General features: G+C 39.3%; 2 protein-coding genes across 6 annotated transcripts; one reads left to right on the forward strand and one right to left on the reverse strand.

Moving 5' to 3' along the window:
• On the reverse strand, window positions 1-23381 carry LOC113139671 (dipeptidyl peptidase 9-like). Of its 5 annotated transcripts, none has more exons than XR_003296567.2 (22): window positions 23221-23381; window positions 20471-20561; window positions 19753-19997; window positions 18047-18159; window positions 17416-17589; window positions 16976-17144; window positions 16775-16885; window positions 16473-16601; window positions 16025-16086; window positions 15798-15898; window positions 15490-15667; window positions 15085-15244; window positions 14730-14809; window positions 14280-14450; window positions 13779-13914; window positions 13514-13659; window positions 12866-13012; window positions 12520-12672; window positions 12044-12186; window positions 11667-11778; window positions 10706-11183; window positions 1-16 (listed from the first exon to the last, which is right to left on the reverse strand). XR_003296567.2 is itself a non-coding variant. In XM_026323033.2 (22 exons), exons 3-22 carry the CDS (start codon window positions 20524-20526, stop codon window positions 11091-11093), a joined length of 2679 nt encoding a protein of 892 aa, XP_026178818.1. In that variant the 5' UTR covers window positions 20527-20561; window positions 21886-21974; window positions 23221-23381; the 3' UTR covers window positions 9905-11090. The 5 variants fall into 5 exon arrangements, 3 of the variants coding, with proteins under 3 accessions (XP_026178818.1, XP_026178817.1, XP_026178819.1); XR_003296566.2 differs by lacking the exon at window positions 1-16 and adding an exon at window positions 8225-8702; XM_026323033.2 differs by lacking the exon at window positions 1-16 and adding an exon at window positions 21886-21974 and having other exon boundaries at window positions 9905-11183.
• Window positions 6429-9281, forward strand: LOC113139672 (angiopoietin-related protein 4-like). Its single transcript, XM_026323035.2, has 7 exons — window positions 6429-6983; window positions 7236-7346; window positions 7444-7531; window positions 7885-7998; window positions 8192-8287; window positions 8378-8659; window positions 8783-9281. The coding sequence occupies exons 1-7, from the start codon at window positions 6498-6500 to the stop codon at window positions 8965-8967; spliced, it is 1362 nt and encodes a 453-aa protein (XP_026178820.1). The 5' UTR covers window positions 6429-6497; the 3' UTR covers window positions 8968-9281.
• Window positions 23382-23422: the final 41 nt, after the last annotated feature.

Consider the following 23422-nt stretch of genomic DNA (forward strand, 5'->3'; position numbering starts at 1 on the left):
GCTTTCCTCCTGGTTTCTGGGTAAAAGGTGAACGGTGTAAGAGAGCAGTATGACCTGTCTCACAGCAGAGGTCAGGGCCAAGCAGGGCGTTAAGTAAAGGCACGGAGGGTGCAATGAACCACTCTAACCCCACGTGAGTAAACAGACGTCTGGACTGAAACAGAGGTTAATATCTTGTTAATAACCCGACAAAAAAAAAGGTCATCTGGAAAAGATCAGAGGTCAGCAAGTTATTTATATACTTAATGGAATAAAACAATAAGAATTGAACTGTAAGGTGAGGTGAGGTTAGACAATTTGTTATTATTTTACTGTTTTATTTTTGAAACTATGCAGAAATCAGCACAAATCTTTAAGAGGTTAAAAGTGACCTTTTAGCAGTGGCAAAGCTCTGGTATCCGGATTATTGACATGGTGGGCAGAGAGCAGCATCAAGTGTCCTGTAAAGTTTAAGCTGAATTTGAATCAAAACGCTTCACATTAGCATGGAACTATAATCCAGAGCAGGAAGACAAACACTTGCTTCCATCTTTGTTTTCGACATGATAGGGCAAGACATCACAGAGAAGGGTTTTGTGTAAAAGTGCAGAGTGATTTTCATGACACAAACACAACTTCTGCTTTAAAACAGCTTTCTGTGCAACTGAATGGGGAACAGAAACACACACAACATCCAGCAGCTGACCCAAAGCCGCACACTGACAACTGCTCAAGCTAGTCTGTACGAGACTAACGTGTCAGTTTGCTTCACATGATGAGACAGCTGGAAACCTAGTCCACCACTAACTGCACAATTCACAGGGCTACATCTGACTTTCTGATCTCAACAATTGACATACACACCCACCTCACAACACTACTGGCCAGATGTGTAGGCAAGAAAATAACCATGAGTTCTTCTTCCTATTCTACACACAACTTAATGTTAATAACAGCATGAAACATTAATGTGCCCTTAACATTAATTATGTCCGTACCTCTGCATAAAGGAAATGGTCTGTCAGAACTAGTTTTTAACACATGAGTGTTGATTCTGAACAGACATGCTCGAAGGTGGAGTGAAAATCTGTCCATCAGATAGAGGAGGGCGATTTTGTTTACATATAGGGAAAAGGAAAAAAAAACAGCATATTTCAGTCTCTGCAGAAAAACACTCATATTTGGTTGTCAGAAATATTTGTGCACTGCAACTGCAACAACAGGGTTGAGGAGACAGTGGAAGTGAATTGGGCACGATCAGTGATTTCATAAAGTTACAGAAGACAGAGACTACTTTGAACTGACATGAGAAAGCTGTGGAGGAAACGGATTCGGAGGCTGAAATCCTCATGGTGAAGAAAACCAAGCTGTACAGTGGATAAAAGCTGTGGTTTAAAGTTTATTTCTGATCCTTAGCAGCAGCTGTAGTTAAAAAATGTCTGTGGCTGGTATGACTTCCTCTCAAACCAAAGAACTGGTCCCTAAGAGAGACAACAACGTCTGTCCAAATTTTCTTTCTATCCAGTATTTGTCAAAAAATATTACTCAGTCAAAAGTCATCCAGTCACTGTTGACTGGCTCAAATCTGACAGTGCTCATCAATACAACTACTTTATACATAAATAAGGAATTACACATTTGCTAAAACAACAATAACATTTAATTGACAGATTATCACACTGAAATCTTATATAGGATGACGACGCTCAAATGTTATTTTTCTGCTTCAAAAACTAAAATAATCACCTAAAACAAAACAGTAGCCGTAAACCTCATTAACACTCATAAAAACAATAGCTAACACAGACAAAACAGAGCTGAACTCTCACTTACAAGCCCACACCTCTGTTACTCTCTCTGATCAGTGGATGCCCCAGGGAAACAGAGCTGCTTTCTAGGTTAAAGTTCACACCAGAGAAGTGAATAATGAAAAAAAGGCAACAGGTCCCAAAGCGAACAGGAACACAAGGATACAGATGCTGTGTGAGTGGGGAATCTGGGTAAAAGGTCAGTGGGATGGGAGTGAATGGATGGCATATCAACCTTTGAATTGTGTATAACAACTGCTTTTAATGAATCCCCCATGACCTCAGCATATGAAGCTTTTTAAGAGCGCTACCTTTCACACACTTTTCTGCTGTGCCAAATGCACTGAACAGCCTTCCTCACATGTTAAAAAACACAGGAGCCTTGCCAAAATGGGAGACTGTTTTGTTTTTTTTGTCCAAACATTGTATCTACAAAATAAACAAATAAAAGAAGAAAAGATTAAGATAAAATTAAATAAAGAAATAACTAACTAGTCTACAAAATCTGATATCACTGTCACTGACTGGTAGGCTATTAGCTGTAACAAGCTAAATTAGACAGAGGTTTGAAGAAATTCATGAAAATAAAAATGCAAAATGTGGTTTTCTGGAGTAAATTCCACAGAACAATGCAATACTAGCTTTGAGTCATATTAGAAAATAGTCTGTACACTAAACCAGATGTTACATCCAGCTGCTGGTTAACTTAGAACGAAGACTGAATATTCTGCACAAAAATTCGAGTGTAGAAATACCAAGCTTATGGTATGAGGTATGACGTGAGGGACTACTTCTTCTTCCAGTTGAAGAAAGCGACCGTATCTGACATAACCCACCAAAAAACTATAAAAACATCCATCCATCCATTATCTACACCCGCTTATTCCCATTTAGGATCACAGGGATCTGCTGGAGCCTATCCCATCTCTCTTTGGGTGAAAGGCAGGGGTACACCCTGGACAGGTCACCAGTCCATCACAGGACCACATAGAGACAAACAACCTCACACACTCCCACTCACTCCTATGGGCAATTTAGAGTCACCAATCAACCTGACATCCATGTTTTTGGACTGTGGGAGGAAACCAGAGGACCTGGAGTAAACCCACACAAGCACAGGGAGAACATGCAAACTCATCACAGAAAGGTCCGTGCTGTGTTTCGAACCAGGAACCGTCTTGCTGTGAGGCAACAGTGCTAACCACTCATCCACTGTCCTGCCCTCATTTAAACACTTTTGTATAAATGGAACAAACAAGATTTAATGCATTAACTACAGGGATCTAGAAGATTTTGTCAGTGATGGCCTCAGACAGGTTAGTTGTTCCCCCTGTTTTCATAAGCAACACTAACCAACTCCTAGTGGTTTCAGGTTTAGCATAAAAGTATAAGAGTTGGATGAATTAGGATTAATGGACTTACTATGTGAAACAGTTTTATAGTTTAAATATTATAAATCAGTGTCTTTGCTGCAACATCTCTCATGATCAAACCAAAACCAAAGTCTATGTGTTGCTAATTTGAGTTTTTTCTTGGGTGTATTTTCTTCAGGTGTTGTCTTGTGTTTGCTATTTGAGGTTGTTGATTATTACTGTGAAAGCACTGGTGGTTAAAGTTCAAAAACTTAGATAATTTCTCATCCAGCTGCAGCACTTCTGGATGCTGTGGTCACATGCTTGTCTTGCTCTCCTACTGTGCGTGTCTGATCCAAAACAGATTCTGGGTTTATTTTCTGCTCACAAGAGGCTGACGCAAGACGAGACAAGTGACAATACTCTCACCTTTCACACACTAACCCACTGGTGCCTAAAAACACAGTCTACCCCCACCATCTCCACCACCACGCCCACGCTGCTCTGTGGAAACTCATGTACTGTACATGTGCCTGATGGGACAGGCTGTGCTGTTATAATCTGCAGTTAACGTGCTCTTGAGCTTCAGAAACAATTCAGGATTGTTTCCAAATGTTTCAGGAGATTCAAACTATCTTAACTTCCTACTAATGTAAGAGTTGCAGATAAACACTGACAGAATTATCATTTTGTTAGATATCTGCCCTCAGTGACATAGATTGAGATCCCACAATGAGAATCTTGTTTATTATATGAAGAATAATAAAGCTGTTGCTGCACCTTCTGAATTTTGGGCCAAAAATATGCGTAAGGTTTGTACTTTAAACAAAAAGTTATAAAGCCTCGGTTTCATAACTGGCTTCACATCCTCACCCTGAAGTTTTAGTTTTCAACAGTTTGCCACGACTATGACCACAAATGTAAGTCAGTGTGATTTTAAAATCCCTCAGTGTCTTTTACCTTGTGTGAACTGTTCTGCAGCTCTCTCAATGATATTCACATATTTGTTCCAACTTAATGAAAACACCTGTTTTTGTAACCTGCCCAAGTCATGGACATGCAAACTATTGTGTCCAAGCACAAGCTCGTCACCAAGTCGAACATTGTGTTCTGCTGCAGCCGAGCAAGCAAAGAAAACTGCCTCGTCCAACTGAGTCTGGAAAGAGCTGCAGAAACAATGCTCTGACTCACGTCGACTGAGAGCAGGAGGTTTGAGGGTACGTGCAGAACAGCAGCCTGCAGCACAGATACGTGCCCTGTCACCAGGAACTGCCATGTTCCTAGTGCAGATGCATGATGCAAAAATAAAAGTCCCCAGATACGCTCAGGGTAATGTTTATGGGCAAAGCGCAGGCATCAACAGCAGGAAAATTGATTTTATGAAAGAGCTGAGCAAAGTCCTGATGGTAAAAAAAGGAAAACTTACAAGTGAGGTGTGTCTGTTCATATTTGAGACATCTGTCAGTTCTATCATATTGTACTTGGAAACTGTACCAAATGCTATGCAAATAGCATAATTAATCTTTGGCTGTCTGGTTTCATTTTGCATACTGGGTTTTTTCTTTTTACACATCATATAAATGTGTCAGCTGTTGCCTTCAAGCCACTTGTACTTTTTCTGTACTGAGTCAGATAATAACAAACGGCTGAAAAGGGATCAAATAAGGCCATTAATGTTTTTTGTTTAACAACAAAACAAGGAGTTATTAAGTGACTAGAGTCAAATATTAACACTGACCTGTCTCTTTTGTGGACAGTTGTCATGAAGTTGTTAGCCTAGCTAGCAGCACAGCACATGGATGGTAATCTGAGTCGGTCTGTTGGTCGACCATTTTGACTAAAATATTTATACTATTAAATTAACACATTTTCACAAATGAGAAGCCAAAACTAGGAATACTTTAAAAATGCAAAACTTCTGATTCAGTTTTTGTGTTTGACTAATTGAATAACTAATAATTTTACATGTCGCTGATGAAAGGTTTAAAGGGAAATTTGTAAGTTTATGTTTCGACAATAAGTTATTTTTATAAGAATAAGCAAAATATTCCTTAAAAATGCCTTTTTGACAGAATACACCAAGGCCACAAACAGAACATCTGTACCTCATCAGTACAACACGTGCCTTATGTCTGGGTGTGTGTGTGATTGTTGGGAGTGAGTGTGTAAAAAGGCTTCAGGGTTGAACTTTCCCCTACTTCTCACACTGACTCCACTGTCTCTGACTGTTTTCCAGCATTTATGATTCATGCTGATGGCACACAGCAACCGGTCTGCACCACTCAGCGAGGTTAACAACAGTACCCAACTTATCAGTGGTAGTGTTTTTACAGTCTGACAGATTCAAGTCATTATCTAATTTCTAAAGATTGCACGTCATTTCACAGCGTTGCCTTGAATTTCCAGTTTTACAAAAAATATCAAAACTAAACTGATGTTTTTGTGTTGGGTCGAATCTTTTCAAAGAGCTGCCATAATAAATATGAATTATGCAAAACACTATCACAGAACAATATCTAACTATAGAGTGTTGGGATATAAACTTTTTTTTTTAGGGCTGGAGACCTGCAGCTGAAAGACTTTGTCAATTAATTTAACAATATTAATAAGCACCTATTTTATTACTTGGTTAAACCATCTGTAAAGCAAGAATGACAATTATTTAATGGTTTTTAGATCTCAAAAGTGAAATTTCACTGCTTTTCTTGCCCTAAAATGATCGCTGTGGTAATCGGCTCCCTCTGGACTGTGACCACCAAACTGGGAGAGCGGCTCCAACAGATCCCAGGAACAACATCGGACCTCTCAGTCCAGAAGAGTGCAGTGCTAGGAACAGCTAAGAACCCTCAAACCCAGACCTCCCAGACCTCTGATAGAGGACCTGAGATTGAGGAAGGCACACACCACCCGTAGGGGTGAGAAGTGAAATTATATATATGTACATATATATATATATAAATGTGTGTGTGTGTGTGTGTGTGTGTATAACAAAAATAAATACAAAATGGATATCACTGAAAAAAATGTGAAGCCAACATGCGTTTCATCGAGAAACACCTGGTTTGAACTCCAAATATTAAACTTAGTCCATGTTAGGTCCCTTTATCACAATGTTTAACTAGTAATTCAGACCTTTCATTGCATCATGGTCCAAGTCCTCAGAAGGCAATGAAAGACTTTCCACGCCTCCAAATCTTTCTCCATCCCCCCTCCAAGCTCTAGCAGCCAATCACAGGAGACCTGTGCTGCAGCCCTGCCATATAAAAACCTCAATGCCTTTCAGCAGCTCACAACAGACGGAGACATCTGAAGCAGCGCTCATATCTGAACAGATTCCAGCTTCTGAACAGACACAAAGATGAAGAAGGCACAGCTACTCATTCTCCTCTTGATGATTTTGGTACATGTTGGTGCAGGTTTCCCCTCTGACAGAAGAGCAATACCAGGCCAGGACAAGCATGCCTCCTGGGATGATGTGAACGTGGTGGCTCACGGCCTCCTGCAGCTGGGCCAGGGCCTGAAGGAGCACGTGGACAAGACCAAAACCCAGATGAGAGACGTCAGCTCCAAACTGAAAGCCTTTAACAACACGATGGCCGAACTAGAGAGGAGACAGCAGGAGCAAGACAAAGTTCTGAAGGCCACGGGTGAAGAGGTGGAGAAGAGGGTGAAGATGGCTCTGGAGCTGGCTGAGGGGCTGAGGGTGAAGGTGGAGGAGGTGAAGAAGCAGAGTGAGGACATGCACTCTAGGATGGACTGGCTCGAGGAGAAGGTGGAGGCAGTGCTTACAGAGCCGGCAGTCGACAGAAACAATAGCAGTCACTCAGGAATCCCATTGATCGAGGTGAGAGAAAAAATAAAATGATCTCAGTGTAGAGAAAATAAATATGTGTGTAATTATTCTCTAACTAGATGCTGCTGCATTGAGATGAATAAAACTGAAAAGACCAGGATGCAGTATACATTTAAGGTTTAAATAGGCTCATACAGCTACTCTGCAGACAAATTAGATCTAAAAAGTAGATGTTTTCTTAAAAAACAAATATGACAACAAACAACTTCCGAAAAACAAAATTTTTTTTGCTGCTTATTTCAGACGCTGGTGGTGGCTCAGAACAGACGCATTGACCAGCTGGTGGAGAAAATCAAGCAGCAGCAAGACAAACTAGAGAAGCAGAGTCTGCACCTGCAAGCACTGCAGAACAAGGTGAGCTACACCACATCTACATTTGCATCAGATACCGTTCAGCCAATGTACTGTGCTGTTTGGGGTGTTTTAACCCCGGTCCATGTTGTGCTTTCAGGTTGCACATAAAAGAGTAAAATCACACAGACGGAGAGATGAGGAAACAGCCCTGAGGGGAGAGGCAGAGCAGAGCCAAGCCACGTCAGGTAAGAAAGCAAACCGATGCAGCAACAGAAGGCATTTATTGGCAGCTGTGAAAACACATTCATATGTGAGCTATTGTAAGTTTACCTTTGCACCAGCATTTATAATGTTGGATGTGCTGGCAGAACAGCTCACAGTCAGTTCAAAGATCAAAGAAAATTTGGACAGGAACCTTTGAAATGTACCTCCTGTGCTGTATGTTTACAGGGCAGGGGAAGCCTTACTGTTAGCGTTTCTCAAAGTTTCTGAAATGAAAGCTGCTAATCAAAGCTGAGCTGCAGGCCAACACTACAGCCACTGTGAGAATAAAAATCTTAGTGATCTGAAGAGTTTTGTGTGTTGTGGTTTTTTCCAGGTTTTGCCAGAGACTGTCATGATCTGTTTGTACGAGGGCAGAGATCCAATGGGATCTACAAAATCCAACCGGAGAACTCCCAGCCCTTCAATGTCTTCTGTGAAATGACTTCAGGTGAGTAACACAGGAACTATGTTTACAGGTTTTAATTATTAAACACTGTAAAAACTCCTGGAAGCCTAACTCACCCATCTCTTAACGCTGGGGTGATCAATCATAACATACATAGCTTTGCCCTAAAAAGCAGAAACCCTCTAGAGAAGCCTGTTTTGTATTAAATATTTAGCTCACTCTTTTCTCTCTGCAGAAGGAGGATGGACTGTCATTCAGAAACGTCAAGATGGATCCCAAAACTTTAATCAGCTATGGGAGAGTTACAAGAAAGGCTTCGGCAGCCTCAATGGTGAGAAGAGTTTACTCAAAATGTTCGGAGAGAATCTGCTTCACTAAACCTCAGTCACATAAATTAATCTCATCCTTTGTCGTTCCTCAGGCGAGTTTTGGCTGGGCTTGGAAAACATCCACTCTCTCTCCAAACAAGGTCACTACATCCTGCAGGTGGAGCTCTCTGACCAGGCTGGAGAGCAGCAAGCAGTTCGTTATCAGTTCCAACTTGACGGAGAGGAGGAGAAGTTCACTCTTCACCTGGAGCAGGAGTCTTCACCTGGGGCTCAGGAGGGAATCATGACCACAGGAGCCTCCGGCCTTCCTTTCTCCACAGCCGACAGAGACAACGACCTCGCTGCTGACGTCAACTGTGCTGAGCTGCTCACAGGTACGACTGCTTCACTCAAGTCCTTGTTAAAGGATCATTTCACCTAAATGACGAAACACATTTTCCAACTTATTGTATGGAAAAATAAAAATTTTTTTTTTTTTTTTGTTTCTTTCTTTGCAGGTGGTTGGTGGTTCAGTAGCTGTGGCGAGTCAAACCTTAATGGTAGATATCCCAGAAGACTGGGCCTGCACAGGAGACACCAGACCAGAACACGAGCAATGTTCTGGACACCCACAAAGGGAAAAAACAGCTCTCTGATGACAACCGTTCTAAAAATCGCACCCGCAACAGAAATAAGCTCATAATCAGTGCCTCTAAAAAAGGACTGAGCAGAGGATCAACGCAACTTAAAACTGGAGAAAGCAAGAATGTCTTAACTATGGAACTACAAAATGATTAATTAATTTTTTATTTCTAATAAGCACATTAATGATCTCCCTGTGCACAGGATCGGAAGATGTTTCTATGCTATGCCATATGGTAACTATTGTTTTAGTGGACATGTCATATTGACAGCTGTAACATTATTCCCTTTATAAGGGCTTTATATCTAATCTTATTTTGTAAAATCTGCTGTATGTGTTTAAATTACTTTGGACTTAAATTTTGCATTTTCTTACTTCGAACATTTATACATTTTAAAAGCTTCTTTTTTTTTACCTCATTTATATGAGGCAGATAAAAATAAAGTATTTAAATAAATCCTGGCCTTTTATTCATGTTTGTTCACTAACACACACGCTTGCACGGACCTTAAATTATAATGAAATGAGCAAATCCTACAAACTGAAGTGGGTTTTAGTTCTACCGCACAAAATGGAAAGCGACTGCATTGGCCAAACTATTTCAATGTCCAAACTAATTTGAATCCAACATAAAAAAAATGCCCCATCCCAATTTATTACTAAAGTAAGTTTTCAGCATCTATGTGGACAAGGGCTTATGTTTATGTGGATGTTATGTGACATTTATCACCAAGCAGAGTTTGAATGAAAGGCTCTTTGTGCCTCCCAACACTTTTTTGGGGGAAAAAAGCGAGAAGTGTAGTTTTGTGTTCATATCATATGAGTTACAAGGACTTTTTTTAGCAATACTGCTCCCTGCTGGTGAATGAATCAATAATAATACAGACGTAGTATTCATTGAACTCTTAAGATAACAATTGCTTTTTCCAGTTTAATTTCTCTAAAAATTACCACGGAAATGTTTTGTGTAGTAATATATTTCATTTGGTAACAACAATTTAAAAAAGACTGTTCAATTGTATTTATTTTTTCAATATCTCAAGAGTACATTTACCCATGTACAGATCATGGTAGCTCATCTTAAAAATGGGCACACACACATAACAAGGCATTTTATTGTCGTAGGTCCTCAGACAGATTCCCTGATATATATATATATATATATGTATATATATATATATATACACACACTATATGAGCAGGCGCTCCTAAGCTCTTGCAAGGCACCTTGGACTACCAATAGTTCATCATCACATAGTTTACTTTGTTGGCACCAAGGTAAATATATAAGAAGTGCAAAAGTCCTCAGTAGCCAAAGAAAAAGAAGCTCCTCGCAAATCAAAGCAAGCGACTGAAAAAGCAACAGATGGCTGCATATTTCTATTATTCACGAATACATAAGAAACCATAAAAATATTTTTTTAATAACATAATAAAAATGAGGCATATATCTTTTTTCCCCCCCGTAGATCTACTAAAGAGTGGTACACTACATAGAAAGTTATTTATGATAGCACAAAAGATCACAGTCTCAAAGCAAAAAGGAGCTGATGGCGTATGCGACGAATGGGATTAAGCATGTGTTTGGAAGCTCTTAGAGAGCTTTACTTTTTTAGTTTCACTCCAGTGTTTATTCATGGAAAATAACTTTGTCACTGGTGTCCCAGGGCAACAAAAACTAAGGAATGGCACAAAAGAAGCTTGACATTTACAGACAATGTCTATGACCGTTTCACTACGTCTATGTCTTGCATTGCTGGTAACGATGCATTAAAAAACATTCTTTTATGATATTTACCACTTTTTGCATCTGCCTTGTTTTTAATTCCACCATCTGCCACGACTAGAATCTCAGAAAGCTTCAGCTTTTTCAGTTTTTGTGGATGAGCGGTGCCCTCTGGTTGTTTAGAAGTGTTTTTTCTGCCACTGTAAAATGCACAATATGCTTGTTTACAGTAATTTTACAGAATATTTTACTGAATACTAATCCATTTATGGATGCTTAAATGTCGTAGCACCTTTAAGACACTGTAACTGTTGAGGTGTGATGAGGTTTGGCATAGCTTGCATTCAGCATATAATTAAATCGAGTGAAAAAGAAGCTGATTAGGAATTTGAAAAGAGGAGACAAGGAGAGGAGGGTAGGAAGCGAGGAAGGGAAGATCAGTGTGTAATAGGGCTTATCAGAGGTTCTGCTGGAGGAAGTGCAGCAGCATAATCTCATAATGTTCTCCAGATTCTGGACATCGGATGCTGTGTCGCTCGTTGGGATAAACCTGGAAAAACAAAACAAAAAAACAAACAAACAAAAACACACACATACACACACTGTGAGATCATTTGGACTCTTGAAACTGTTCACATTTACTTTTAAATTGAATATTTTGTTCTCTCTTTTTTGGCACCTGTCAGCATCTGCTGCATTGGAGAACATGGAACTACATTTTCTAGTTTTTTCCCTTATCCAGTATTTCCTTTAAACCATATTGATGTGCAACATTCATTTTTTACCCTCTGTAGTACAAGGAAAAAAACAACAATAAAAGCCAAACAGTAATACAAATTCCAATGAAAGAGGCTGTATACAGATTCTAAGAGTATGGGAATTAAGCTTTAGGAATCACAATGATGACAGTGTATTGTGTGTTGCTCAAGGACATGTTGGTACGTTCAGAAATGACAATATATATACACTTCACTGGCACTGCTGTTTTATTTTCTTTAAGAAGTGAACCCATTCATAAAATAAATCCTCCTACCTGCAGGTTGTATGGCTTCCCTGCCCGGATGAGTTGAGAAACCAGGAAGTTAGTGTGAAAAAAGTGCACATTTTCATCAAGAAATCCATGCAGGATCAGTAATCTGTTGGGCCTGTGTTTAACAATAAGGTAAAAAGTTAATGTTCTTCCTCCTTTCTTTCTTTCTCTTTATATACACTTATGTAGCAGGGAATTAAACTAGCACAACTACTGTAGCAGGACAGAAAAATTGTAAACTTCTATGACCACTTTCTCTATTTATGATGAAAGAAACCAGGCCAGCTGTTAGATAAATGAATGCAGTTACTGTAGTAATATACTACTGTATATACAGTATTTCAAGTGAAAATAGTGCATTTTAAAGTGGCAGCTCTCACTCATTTGGGAGTTTGTCGACATGAAGGGCAACGGAACAAGCCTCATATCCCTTTGGGTTTTTTTCAGGCGTGTCCAAATATCGCTCTGTGTATCCGGTGTCGTAGGCTATCCACAGCGTCACTGGAGCTCCCGCAATGGCAACCTAAATAAAATACAGGACGTCAAAGTGAGCTGAGTTGATTATCAAGCCATTGTGACTGTAACAGTGCAAGACATATACAAACAAATCTGATGACTATAATGGATAGCAACACCAAAACATCAACAGTCACAAAAGTGATAACAGCAGTTTAATGGGGCTGAATTGAGAACTAAAGCAACATTAGGTTTTGAAATGCCACAGTATACATTCCTATATTCCTGCATTTTCATTTGCTGTTAAAGGATCTATAAACAGATTTCAGGCTTCTAATTTCACTGTGCTACGTGTTCACTAACCGCAAGCTGTCAAACATCAAATGTTGGTGGTTTTTACCTTGAAGATGTCGGGTTTGTGGATGAGGCCCATGAGAGAGAGGAACCCTCCATACGACCAGCCATGGATGGCAACACGGCTCAGGTCCACAAACTTGTACTTGTCAGCTATGTAGTGCAAACCCTCCACCTGGTCTTCTATTTCCACCTGACCCTGGATGCAGGATGACAGAGAAGTCACTCACTTTTCATGGAGTATGCACACACACAAAATATTTTTCTACTGCTATGTAGAAAGAACAAATACAAAGAAATCAGGGTAGAAACATATTATGGTGTCTATGTCCCTATGCTACTCTTTTTCTATTCATCCACTAAATGTTAGGGGGGAGGTGCTGCTTCAATACCATTTTGTCCTTCACAGCTCCTTCGAACTTAAGTCCTCGCTGACAAGATCCTCGCCCATCAATGACTACCACAACGTAGCCCAGAGACGCCAGTGTGCTCAATCGCAGATACTTCACCCCTTTAAAGGAGTTATTCACCAACTGCACCTGGAAAAACAGGAGAAACATTTCATTTGGTTGAAACAAATACAGATGGTGATATTCTTTCTTTCTAATCATGAATTAATATGTTATTGTGACTATAACAGTTGTAAATGTGTAATTTTTTTATAGTCAAACACTTTATTCCTGTTGAAGCTACACGTCCACACTGAACTAAAAACTCAACGCTACAGTAGAGAGGATTTTTTACTTAAATAAAAACACCCGGGCGATATAGACACAGTCTGCTACAAGTGAAAGTCATACATCAAATTTTAGCACCAAAATATACCAAAAGTGCCTAAAGGAAAATAACTAATTATGCAGAACAGCTTATTTCAAAATCATTTATATGATATTATTGCATTATAATTTTTGTTGCATTGCATTGTGTATAATAGCAGCAAGATCAAGTGGTTTAGATAAACTGTCTCACAGCTATTATAAAACAGGTAGTAAACATTAACACCAAAAAAAGATATGAATCGGATTTTGAAGATATCAAACCTGAGGACCACCATAAACAAAAATGACGGTGGGATGTTTTCTGCCGGCGACCAGGTTTTGTGGTTTGTACAACATGCCATAGAGCTCGAAGCCAGACTTCCCTGTGAAGCTGAAGATTTCTGGAGGAGTGACTTCAAATGGAAAACCTGGAAACAACAGAACATACAAGAAAATAATATCTTGCTTAATCAGCTGTCAGGCAATGTTACACCTATCAAAAACAAACTATGTATATGCTTTGAGGTGAGCAGCTGGTTTTCAGTACTAGAGGACTCCATCATGCTCGCCCAGAACTGTGGTTCCTTGTGCAGCGGATTGCTGTCTAAGCCGTTCAGCTTATAGATATGTACACAGGGTGCTGTCGTCAAGCTGCTGTAATGGCTGACGAACATGTCAAAGGTCTGTGTGGAAGAAAGGAAAAAGACAAGTGCAAGTTAATCACATCATCTTCAAAAATATAAAAACAACAGATATAAAATTATATTTCTCCTGAAACTTGTGGCAAAAAGAAACAAACTCATGGGGTTTTAAAAGCTGATGGCAATACCATTTTCTTTCTACCGAAAGTACTAATAGATATTTATGACACACAAAACCAACAAAATCAAATTTTCAACTAAAGCTGAGGAAACACTTAGAATTAGCACATAGTTTCCGCCCCTCAGCGTCACAGCACTGTAAAACTTAAAAGAGAAAAAAGTGTGAAAAACTTCAGAGTTTTGAGGTATTAACACGGGGCTGTAAGCACAGATGTGTGGTTTCGTACCGGGCTCACAGAGCAGCTGTGGGAGAATCCAGGTTTGGTGAGTCGGACGATTTCACCCGGCGAGTCGTAGCTCACCACATAGAGATGATGCTCCAGAGGAGAGTCTTTAGTTCCCTGGAAGTAAACCACCTTTGTGCCTTCATCCACCCAAATCTGAGGACTGGATGAACGCTATGCAAACAACACAGAGCAAAAAAAAGAAATCTGTTGATATGCTTATTAATGCAAAGTTTTTATTGTTGTAGCATGGCTGCCTCTGGAAACAAAATCCCTAACCTTTCTCAGGTTACTGCTTTTAACCATAGATCCATGAACCACTGTACCTAAAATATGGCTTACAACAGTGTCCTGGTGGTGACTGATTGAGGCAGTTCATTAGCACTCAATTGGCCCAGTGACTTTAATGTATCAGCTGCCCTTGAAAGGATATGTAAATGGATAGAGAATTACCTTTGCTCCATGATTGGCCAGCACCTCCCACTCCCCACTGGTTATTGCCACCTCCTCTTTGACCGGACACTTGAAATCATCTGATGACAAAAGAACAAAGACAAGACATGTAGGTGGATCAGTTGAAAATTTAGTTGGCTTTGACACTCGGTTTAAGTCCCCATTAAAAAAATAAATAAATGAAGTGCACAAATGTTCAAAAAAAAATGTGGATAAATTCTGAAACCCTGCTGAATTTGTGCTTTATTCCAAAATTGATATGGTGTAAGTGCTAAGGCCAAGCTAGTTTTTTAAATTTAATTTCAACATAGTCTGTGCTCAACGTAGTCAGCTTGTGCTCTCCACATTATGTTACCTTCAGAGTGAGTGTAGCCTTTGGCCCAGTGATACCTGCCCCGCTGTATCACTGATGTGATCCTATACAGGTGGCAGAAGCCTGTTTTGGACTCATTTACTATGATAAAGGTGATCTCATCATCCTTGGTTTGGATGAAAGGATGGAAGATGTCATGGACCTGTAGGACAAACAGATAACAGTGTTTTCTTTGTCTTTTTTTTATTTGCATAGTTTGGAAAGTGTGGCTGCAGCAGAGAAGACTAAATAACTGATAAGCAATATTATTACTTCATCACATTCATTTGTATGAAATTCTCCTCAGAAGTCAAAATGTAAGCACTGCTCACACTAATTAGAAAACACCAAATCAGAGATGAGGAGAAACTTTTAAGCTTCAGCTTCAGATGTGGTGTTGAGCCTCACATTGATCCAGATGTCACTGGACTCTTGGTAGATGATGAAGGGCTGGACTGTGTCGCTGAGTGCATCTAAACTCTCTTGCCGGCCGGCCTCATCCTGATTAGCTGGGACGAAGAGCGTCGGAGGCAGCAGGACCAATTGAAGACGCTGCTGCCGTCGGTCCATCATAACTGCCCATGCACTGACACAGAGAGAGAGAGAGAGAGAGAGAGAGAGAGAGAGGATGAGATGAGCATGCGCAATATGTTAACCTCTGATGTCTATGGGTTGTTCAAACTGCTGTTTTTCTGCCTCTTGGAGAAGACACTTACAATTGACCATCCTTTGTCCATCCGGCTCTAGTGATGTATTCTGCACTGGGGAACAGGGTGGTGAAGGGAACAGGCAGCTCCTTCTCCTGTGTGCTCACGATCTGCAGCAGAACAAAAACATCAGACTGAAGAACTGTCTAATAAAAACAGTGTTTTGTTCACTGTACATGGATTAGTACAGTACATCAACATATTGGGATATTTTGTGGCATTCAATGAGCACTCACTTTGCCTGCATTGTCTGTCCTGATTTCTGCTATTTTGAGAGTAATATCAGGATTCTTGCTGCCTGGAAATAAATAAAATTGAATCACATCCTGAAATATTAATAAGAATAATGTTAAAGTATAGGGGTTTTTAACTTTTATACCTGAAGCTAATTGTTATTTTTATAACTCTTTAATCTGCTGACTATTTTCTAATTTGCTTTGGCTATACATTTTTTACAAAATGGTGGAAAATGCCTGTTATAGCCCAGCCAAAGATGATGTCTTTAACTTTTTTGTTTTGTCCACACTCCAAAAATATTGTTTGTTCTCATGTATGACACCAGTCAGTTTCAAGTCATCTATTAGTTGCCTAATAGATGTATTATATTTATTTCAACATATTTCTGTCTTTGTCCACAGAAATAAAATGTTTAAATCTTGCATACAAAACCAGCAGCTTGTGTACCTGCACGTGGATATCTGTAGACGTCTGTCTTACGCTCTTCCAGAGCTGGAGATGGGACATGAATGATCTCAACCTCAGACTCGTCCACCTCCTCATACAAAATCTGCAAAGTTTTGCCACCATCTGATTCTGATCCAAACAGAGGAGACCAGTAAAACATGTAGGCATCTTAAAAATGTTGAAATCTTACTGTCATATTGTACAGTCTTAGCTATTGTTGTTCATTTTTACTAACTCAAACCATCTTCGTGAAATAATATCATTATGATTCATATCAACTGTGACAATGATGCATTACTGACCTTCCCGAGCAACTGGTGACCACCAGTATCCAGTGAAGCGATCAAACTCTTCCTGTGTGACAAAAGTGGCTACACCTGCAGATTTGGGGTCCTCTTTTGGGTTATCAATACCTAGAACAAAACCAGAGATATATAAAACAATGGTGCATAAAATGTCCAGTACCAGATAAGACTGCAAATGGGAACATGTTTATTACTGACCTTTGTGGCAGTAGGTGAGCCTCCTCTCTTCACCTGTCTCAATACTCGTCACCCAAATGTCATTGTTTCTTATGAAGCCAATAAAGTTAGAGTCCCCAAGGCAGATTTTGGGGTCCATGCGTGTGCCTGAACTCTGGCTTTTAATCTCTACAGGGTTCATGGGAGCGGTCTGCACAGACAGAATGAATGAAAGACAATTGTAGCTGCCATGGTTTAACACAAAGATTGACCATCCATCAGATCATTTTCTATGCTCGCCAAACATAGCAAATGCTTAGTCACATATTTAAATGTGACTACTCATATTTTCTTTGGGGGGCTGAAAACAGTCCAAACACTGACTTTAAAATGCCAGAAATATCTTTTCTTTTTTTTCCTCTCTCTCATTTTGAGCCATCTTATCATTGCAGCCTCAGGGATGTAATTTTCCTTTAACTTACAATGAAGCTGTTGTTTTGACCATCACGGCAGTAGTACAGACTGCTGTTGGCCTGGAACAAGAAGAGGCCGCTGGGTCTGTGGTAGTCATAGGATGTGATGCCAGACACCCCTAAACGCTTCCTCTCTCGCAGCAACTCCTCCTCACGGGAGAAACTCCCATGGTGCGGGCTGGCCTGAGGTCAGGGGGAGGGGAAACAGTGCGACATTGCTGACCAACCGAGGTCAAAGTCTAAGACAGTTTGTTCAGGGCATTGAGATCAAACAGTAAGACCACATTAGCAAACAACATTAAAAAGAGAAAAGACACGTACTATTTAACAAACACAATCATGTTCTCTATTTAGCAGGAAGAAATTCTGTTTATAAAGTCAACACAGCTCACTTTAACACAAGGGTTATTTAAGGTTGTACAGACAGTGGATAGCAAAAAAAAAAAAAAAAAATCATTGAAGCCTCAGTGATCTAATTTACTTTGTCTTCAGAATAACTTTACACTAGTAGTAATAATTCCCATTGGGAAAACACTATTAAGAAAGGGCTACCTTACAATCATCTAAAAATTAAATATCCTTTTAAAAACTGGTGGGAAGAGGATGAGAAAAGAGAAAAAGGGCTAAAAATCCTCCTCACCCGAAAGTGATCCAGCATCTGTTTCCATGATAAAACCAGCAGGGCATCTTTGCGGATCTTCTTGGGAATGTCTGAGTAGAGTAAAGCATTTTCCCTGCTGGCGTAAGGCATTCCTGTAAGAGCAGACAGAGGGAAAAAAAAAAAAAAAGACCATGTGAGCCCAAATAAAGCCAATGTGTGATGTTTTACACAAGCACAGGTTGAACACATAACAGCATCAACAGTGGCTTATAAAAGCTTCTTACAGAGGGCTTTCAGGACATGTACTAACAACTTTTGGAGACATCTGCAGCTTTCTGTAAATGCAAATTTAAGCTCATAATAACGTAAGGACTTATTATGTGGAGTTTTACATGCCACTAAATAAAAAAATAAGTTGCTTACGTAGAGATTGGTTGTTAGTATTCAGAATCTGGAAATGCCAGATGTAACTTTTCTAACTGAAACAAAGATATATATTTGTTTCTGCACCTAAAACTGTTTTTGGTGGTTATGCTATCTTAAAACATATAGTGTCTTCCTGTTTACATTAGTTGATTGCTCTTGATTAGACAGCGCTACAGATGTTTCCTAGCAACACTTCACTAAAGCCTTCACTGGCTAAGACATATACTAAGTTTTAACGATGAACCCAGATTTAGTGAACCACTATTAAGCACTTTGTACGTTTATGACACACACTTAGTAAAGGGTGTATGAAGAGCTGACTGATGACCACACTGGAAGTCTTTAGCAGTGACTGTTGGAACCAAACAGTGATTTCTGTGCTGTTATTATGTCATCACTTATCCAATGACTGTGTTTATATACACTTAAATGCCCTGCAAATTGAGTGTTTTCTGCAGTAGCTGACTTTCTTAAAATAGAGAAGGGAAGAGGAGGACAAGGTTTTGTAAAACAACTGGATTTCTGCTGAATCCTTATTTCTTGGTCATGAATTATATGACTGTACACATGTCCCAGATGTCCATTTGTAAATCTCAGGTGCATTTGCACATTCATCAGTCTCAGTAATAAGAACCTGTTCTGTTTCTGCACCATAAAAAATAAAACTTCTTTAATAATACACAAACTCCTGAAAAATGCCTGTTTTTATTTTTTTTTAATGGTTCCAGAGAATGTTATTACCATGAGATCCTACAAGCTCAACCTGTCTGATGGCTGTTTTGCATTCTGGCCTATTATCAAAATAGTTTTGCTTCCTTGTCATACCATTTGAAAGTTGGTGCAAAATGTCAGTTTAAAAAGAAGACATTGTTGGCATTTACAGGCCTGACACACTAGAAATAATATCCAACACCAAAACGAACTGCTTCAGCAAAGAACAGCAACAGCAACTGCAACAGATAAATGCAGGATGGCCACAAAGTAAAATTAGGTTTCTGGTTGAGTTTCATGTTTATTCCAGCACACACTAACTCGTTTCACTGCAGATCTTTGGATATCAAATGAGCTTGGAAACAGCTGCAGGCTGGCAACTCTGACTCACCAGCTGTACTCACAGATTATTCACAGGAGCATGCTACTTTTCAAAATGAAGCAGCTAGACCTGCAGACTGAAGTTGCTGAAAACTAAAAACATCTGAGTTGGGTTTTATTCATCCGTTGATATTTGTTGTCTAAAATAACATTATTTAGCTCGTAGCATTATCCATTTTTCAATTCACATTTCTGACACATCCAAGGTTTCACGTCCCCCAGCTCACCAAGGTAATAGATGCGGTGAGAGTGTGGGCTGGTCTCATCTTTCTGGATGAACTGAAAGTCATGTGGCGCCTTGTTGATAACCACACCAGTGCTCTTGCGGCTGTTGTGGATGATCTTCCGCAGGCCATCCCAGGTATGCTTCTCCACCTGAAACTGGGTGGAATTCACATCCTCCATCTCCACCACCTCTGTGCTGTCGGAGAGCTCGTCGACCCCAGTCATACCTGCCAGTGTTTCTCTGATGCTGTGGACAGACACTGGGACTCATCAGTAAGTCAGACACTAGCCACTGGACAAATAGAGGTAAATGTTTCATTGAAGACAGTAGAAAGGGAAATGCATTTCCCGTCTCACAAACATTTGTAAAGACACTTAATAGTTTAAAATCAGGATGCTTGTTAGCTATCATTCTTAATTAATGCAGTTGCTGACACGCACCACCAACTTTCAGCTGAATTAGCATTAAACTGAAAGCTATGCATTCTCCTACACATGCATGAATCAAGCGATGCATTAAACATTGCTCCACAGCAGTACTACTCCACAGAAATTTCAGCTGACGACAGGCTATTTATTTGAGAGATGATAAAATGTAGAACATGTTTGAAATAAAAATATTTTAGCCTTTAGGGCACATACAGAACTTATCTTATTAGGCAGCAAACTAAATCTGAATACCTGTGGTTCAGGCACTGGTGAGTGAAAAAGTGTCCATACCTTTCCTGGCCGTCTTCTGCTTTATCTTCAATTTTTAGCCTCTTTACTCTGTGCATTAACCGTTCAACAACCCTGGACCAGTCCTCACACCCTGCAAAATACCATATGTGGATATAAGCACTGAAGATGTGAAACTGAGAGTTTTGTTTCAAGTTAGAAAAAATTCCAGACCTTCAAAGTGGCAGCACCTGCACTAGCAGACAAATTACTTAAATAGATATTAATTAAAAAGTAGAACACCAGTCCATAGCCCTACGCAAAGCTCACATGCAATGATCACTGGAGGTGGAGGCCCAGTTCAGGCTCCATTGAGGAGCCACAACTGCTCTTCAGTCAACAGCTGCCACAGCTTCAGCTGCTTGTGACTCAGCTGTATGATTCCAACACTTCAATGTCTGTATCATGGCAGTGGCAAATGTTACACTGTTCCTCCACATTTTACTGTAGACTGCATAGTGCAGGCCGCAGATGAAGCCGTTTTGTTCCCTGGGGACTAAAATGAACTGCAAATCCTAAAGATGTTCATTCCCAGAAAACAACTCTAGCAGCTTCCTTCATCAGCTCTGTCATAAGAAATCTCACACGTGGGCTTTATGATGATCTAAATATGTATGCACAACAGAGGTATCACACATCAGAAATCTGTCAGTTGTCACAGGCTACTGTGACAGGCTCACAGAATACTGGTAAAGTTTCTCATAAATAACTAGTTGTAACTAGGTTTTTAGGATTTTTGATTTTCTGAAAGAAAAAAGAAAAAAGAGACATTCCTAAATGACTTCTAAATTACATTTTCAGAGAATGGATAGTACAAGATATTGTATCTGTAATACCCTCCACATGGGGATGTCTGTAGGATCTAATCTAAAGAATACGCTTAGCTAAAACATGCTTAAATACTTTGCTAAAATTTTTATTGCTGAGATTTAGGTTCTGCAGATTTGTACTTAAATACACTTTAAAGCCATTAAAACACAACTACTATGTAATAATAATAATTCCCGTGGTTATGAATTGTGTTATTCTTCATTCTATTTCCCCTAAGACATGTAAGATCTTCTAATCCATGAATCACATGTAATAAGGACTTTTAAATGAAAATTTAACTTTAAACCAACAAGGACCTAAACGCCTTTGAGTACACATCTATAGTTTTATGATACTGAGGCTCAAACAGCATCTGCTGTTTCCACAAGAAATACTGCAATAAGTTGGAAAACATGCAGGACAGTGGCCCTCAAGGACTTAAGTTTCACACCTGTGCTGTCATTTAATTCATAAATTGGAAAACACACTGCTGACAACTGTATGAAGGCCCGGTTTTAATTTTTTTGTGTTAACTAAAAAGTAAAGTTTTTTCTGTGACAGAGAGCAAAAAGTGCTTAAAGTCTTAACCTTTATAAACTATAACCAACCTTATTGTTTCCAGGCATGTCATCAACACTGCTGCTGCTGTGTGTGTCTGCTTTCTTTATTGCACAACCTGCAGACTCGTGGTACTCAGCTAGACACAGCAAGTCAGGGGATAGTGTAAGTTTAGAAATTGCTTTGTACTGCTTTTTTCTGTTCTTCTATAGGCTACTAGACCCTCTTCTGGATATTTTATCATGACACCACATATAAAATAGAAGCTGAAAAGTTGTGGCAGACGTACTGATACCACACTTTAAAAATACTCCATTATAAGTAAAACTCCAAATGTTATATACATAGATGTAGTTAGGAAGATGCACTTTTAATACTCTACATTTTATTACTACAGTGCTACACGTTACAACAGTGACATATATAATAATTTGATTAGTGCTACGCATCAGTAAGTACTGAGTTACTGCAGCTGGATGAGCTGGTGCTAATTTTTAACTCCTTTTTACAAGATTATTATTTTCACTATGAATTCATTTTCTGAATAGTTTAACAATTAAGTGAGAAATACTGTCACAATTAAGGCAAATCTTCACGCTGAGACAGTGAAATGTTTGGCAACGCCGTATTAAAACTTCAGCGATTATTAAAACAGCTGCCTATTACTCTTCTGTTAATCAACTAATGATTTATTTGTATCAGCTTCAGTTGGACATACTTTTAGGGAGTTTCAGGTTATAACAAAGCATCATATTTTTTAAGTAATGACTGGTTTTATTATTGATTAATCTGCTGGTTCTTTTCTAAGGTGATGTCCTGAAAGGTACTGTTTGTTAGTCTTTCAGTGTGTTGTGACAGGAAATCTTTATAGTTGAAAACAAATCCCTGTCATTTTTAAGTTAAAGGTTTGCAGCACTACATGATATTTTACAGACACTTCAATTGTTTTAAAGCAAACATGTTGATATGTAAACTAACATTGTCAAACAGATATAGTGGAGAAAACCTAGCATGAAAAGAAAACACTAGTAGTACTTTCAGGCTAAAATACGAGTAAAGTACAAGTATAGTACACCTGTTAGTTTGTACATACTGTCTAGAAATACTCAGTTTAGTGTTGGAGATTATTTTACTTTCCATTTCGACATCATGTGAAGAAGCTAAAGCCCCAGAGGACCTAAATGCAGACAGACCACATGTGGCTGAGTGTGTCTTCTGTCATCAAAACACAACCTCTAATGAAACAACAATAACAAACCCTCTGTCTTGCTGCTTTGGTGCTAACACAGTTAGTTAGCCGCCCAATGACCTGGTCGTTAGCTAACGAACAAAACAGCATTTAACTATACGTAAAAGAAACAAACATTCATTCATTTTTAGCTTACACTTTCTGCCCAGAGACCTTGAACGCTTGCCTCCTTCTGTCAAAGAAACTCCTGTTAAAAACAGCGCTCGGTGTCTCAATAAATTACAGAAGTTCACTAGTTTCCAGAGAGCAGGGAGCTAAATGCTAATATGCTAACAAGGCGGAAATGGCCTGAGGAATCAAACCTTACAAGAGTAACAACCTTTAACCCGGATATTTTT

Source organism: Mastacembelus armatus, chromosome 4 (assembly GCF_900324485.2).
Source record: "Mastacembelus armatus chromosome 4, fMasArm1.2, whole genome shotgun sequence".
Classification (NCBI taxonomy): domain Eukaryota; kingdom Metazoa; phylum Chordata; class Actinopteri; order Synbranchiformes; family Mastacembelidae; genus Mastacembelus; species Mastacembelus armatus.

Bases quoted from the DNA above. Each gene is read 5' to 3' on its own strand.
- LOC113139672 (XM_026323035.2), top strand. From the start codon at position 6,498: ATGAAGAAGGCACAGCTACTCATTCTCCTCTTGATGATTTTGGTACAT. The intron at 7,532-7,884 runs GTAAGAAAGCAA...GGTTTTTTCCAG, and splicing joins GCAGAGCCAAGCCACGTCAG to GTTTTGCCAGAGACTGTCAT. The intron at 7,999-8,191 runs GTGAGTAACACA...TTCTCTCTGCAG, and splicing joins CTTCTGTGAAATGACTTCAG to AAGGAGGATGGACTGTCATT.
- LOC113139671 (XM_026323032.2), bottom strand. From the start codon at position 20,526: ATGCACAGAGTAAAGAGGCTAAAAATTGAAGATAAAGCAGAAGACGGC. The intron at 16,602-16,774 runs GTCAGTAATGCA...TGTTTGGATCAG, and splicing joins GTCACCAGTTGCTCGGGAAG to AATCAGATGGTGGCAAAACT. The intron at 14,810-15,084 runs GTAACATAATGT...TTTTGTCATCAG, and splicing joins AGGCTACACTCACTCTGAAG to ATGATTTCAAGTGTCCGGTC.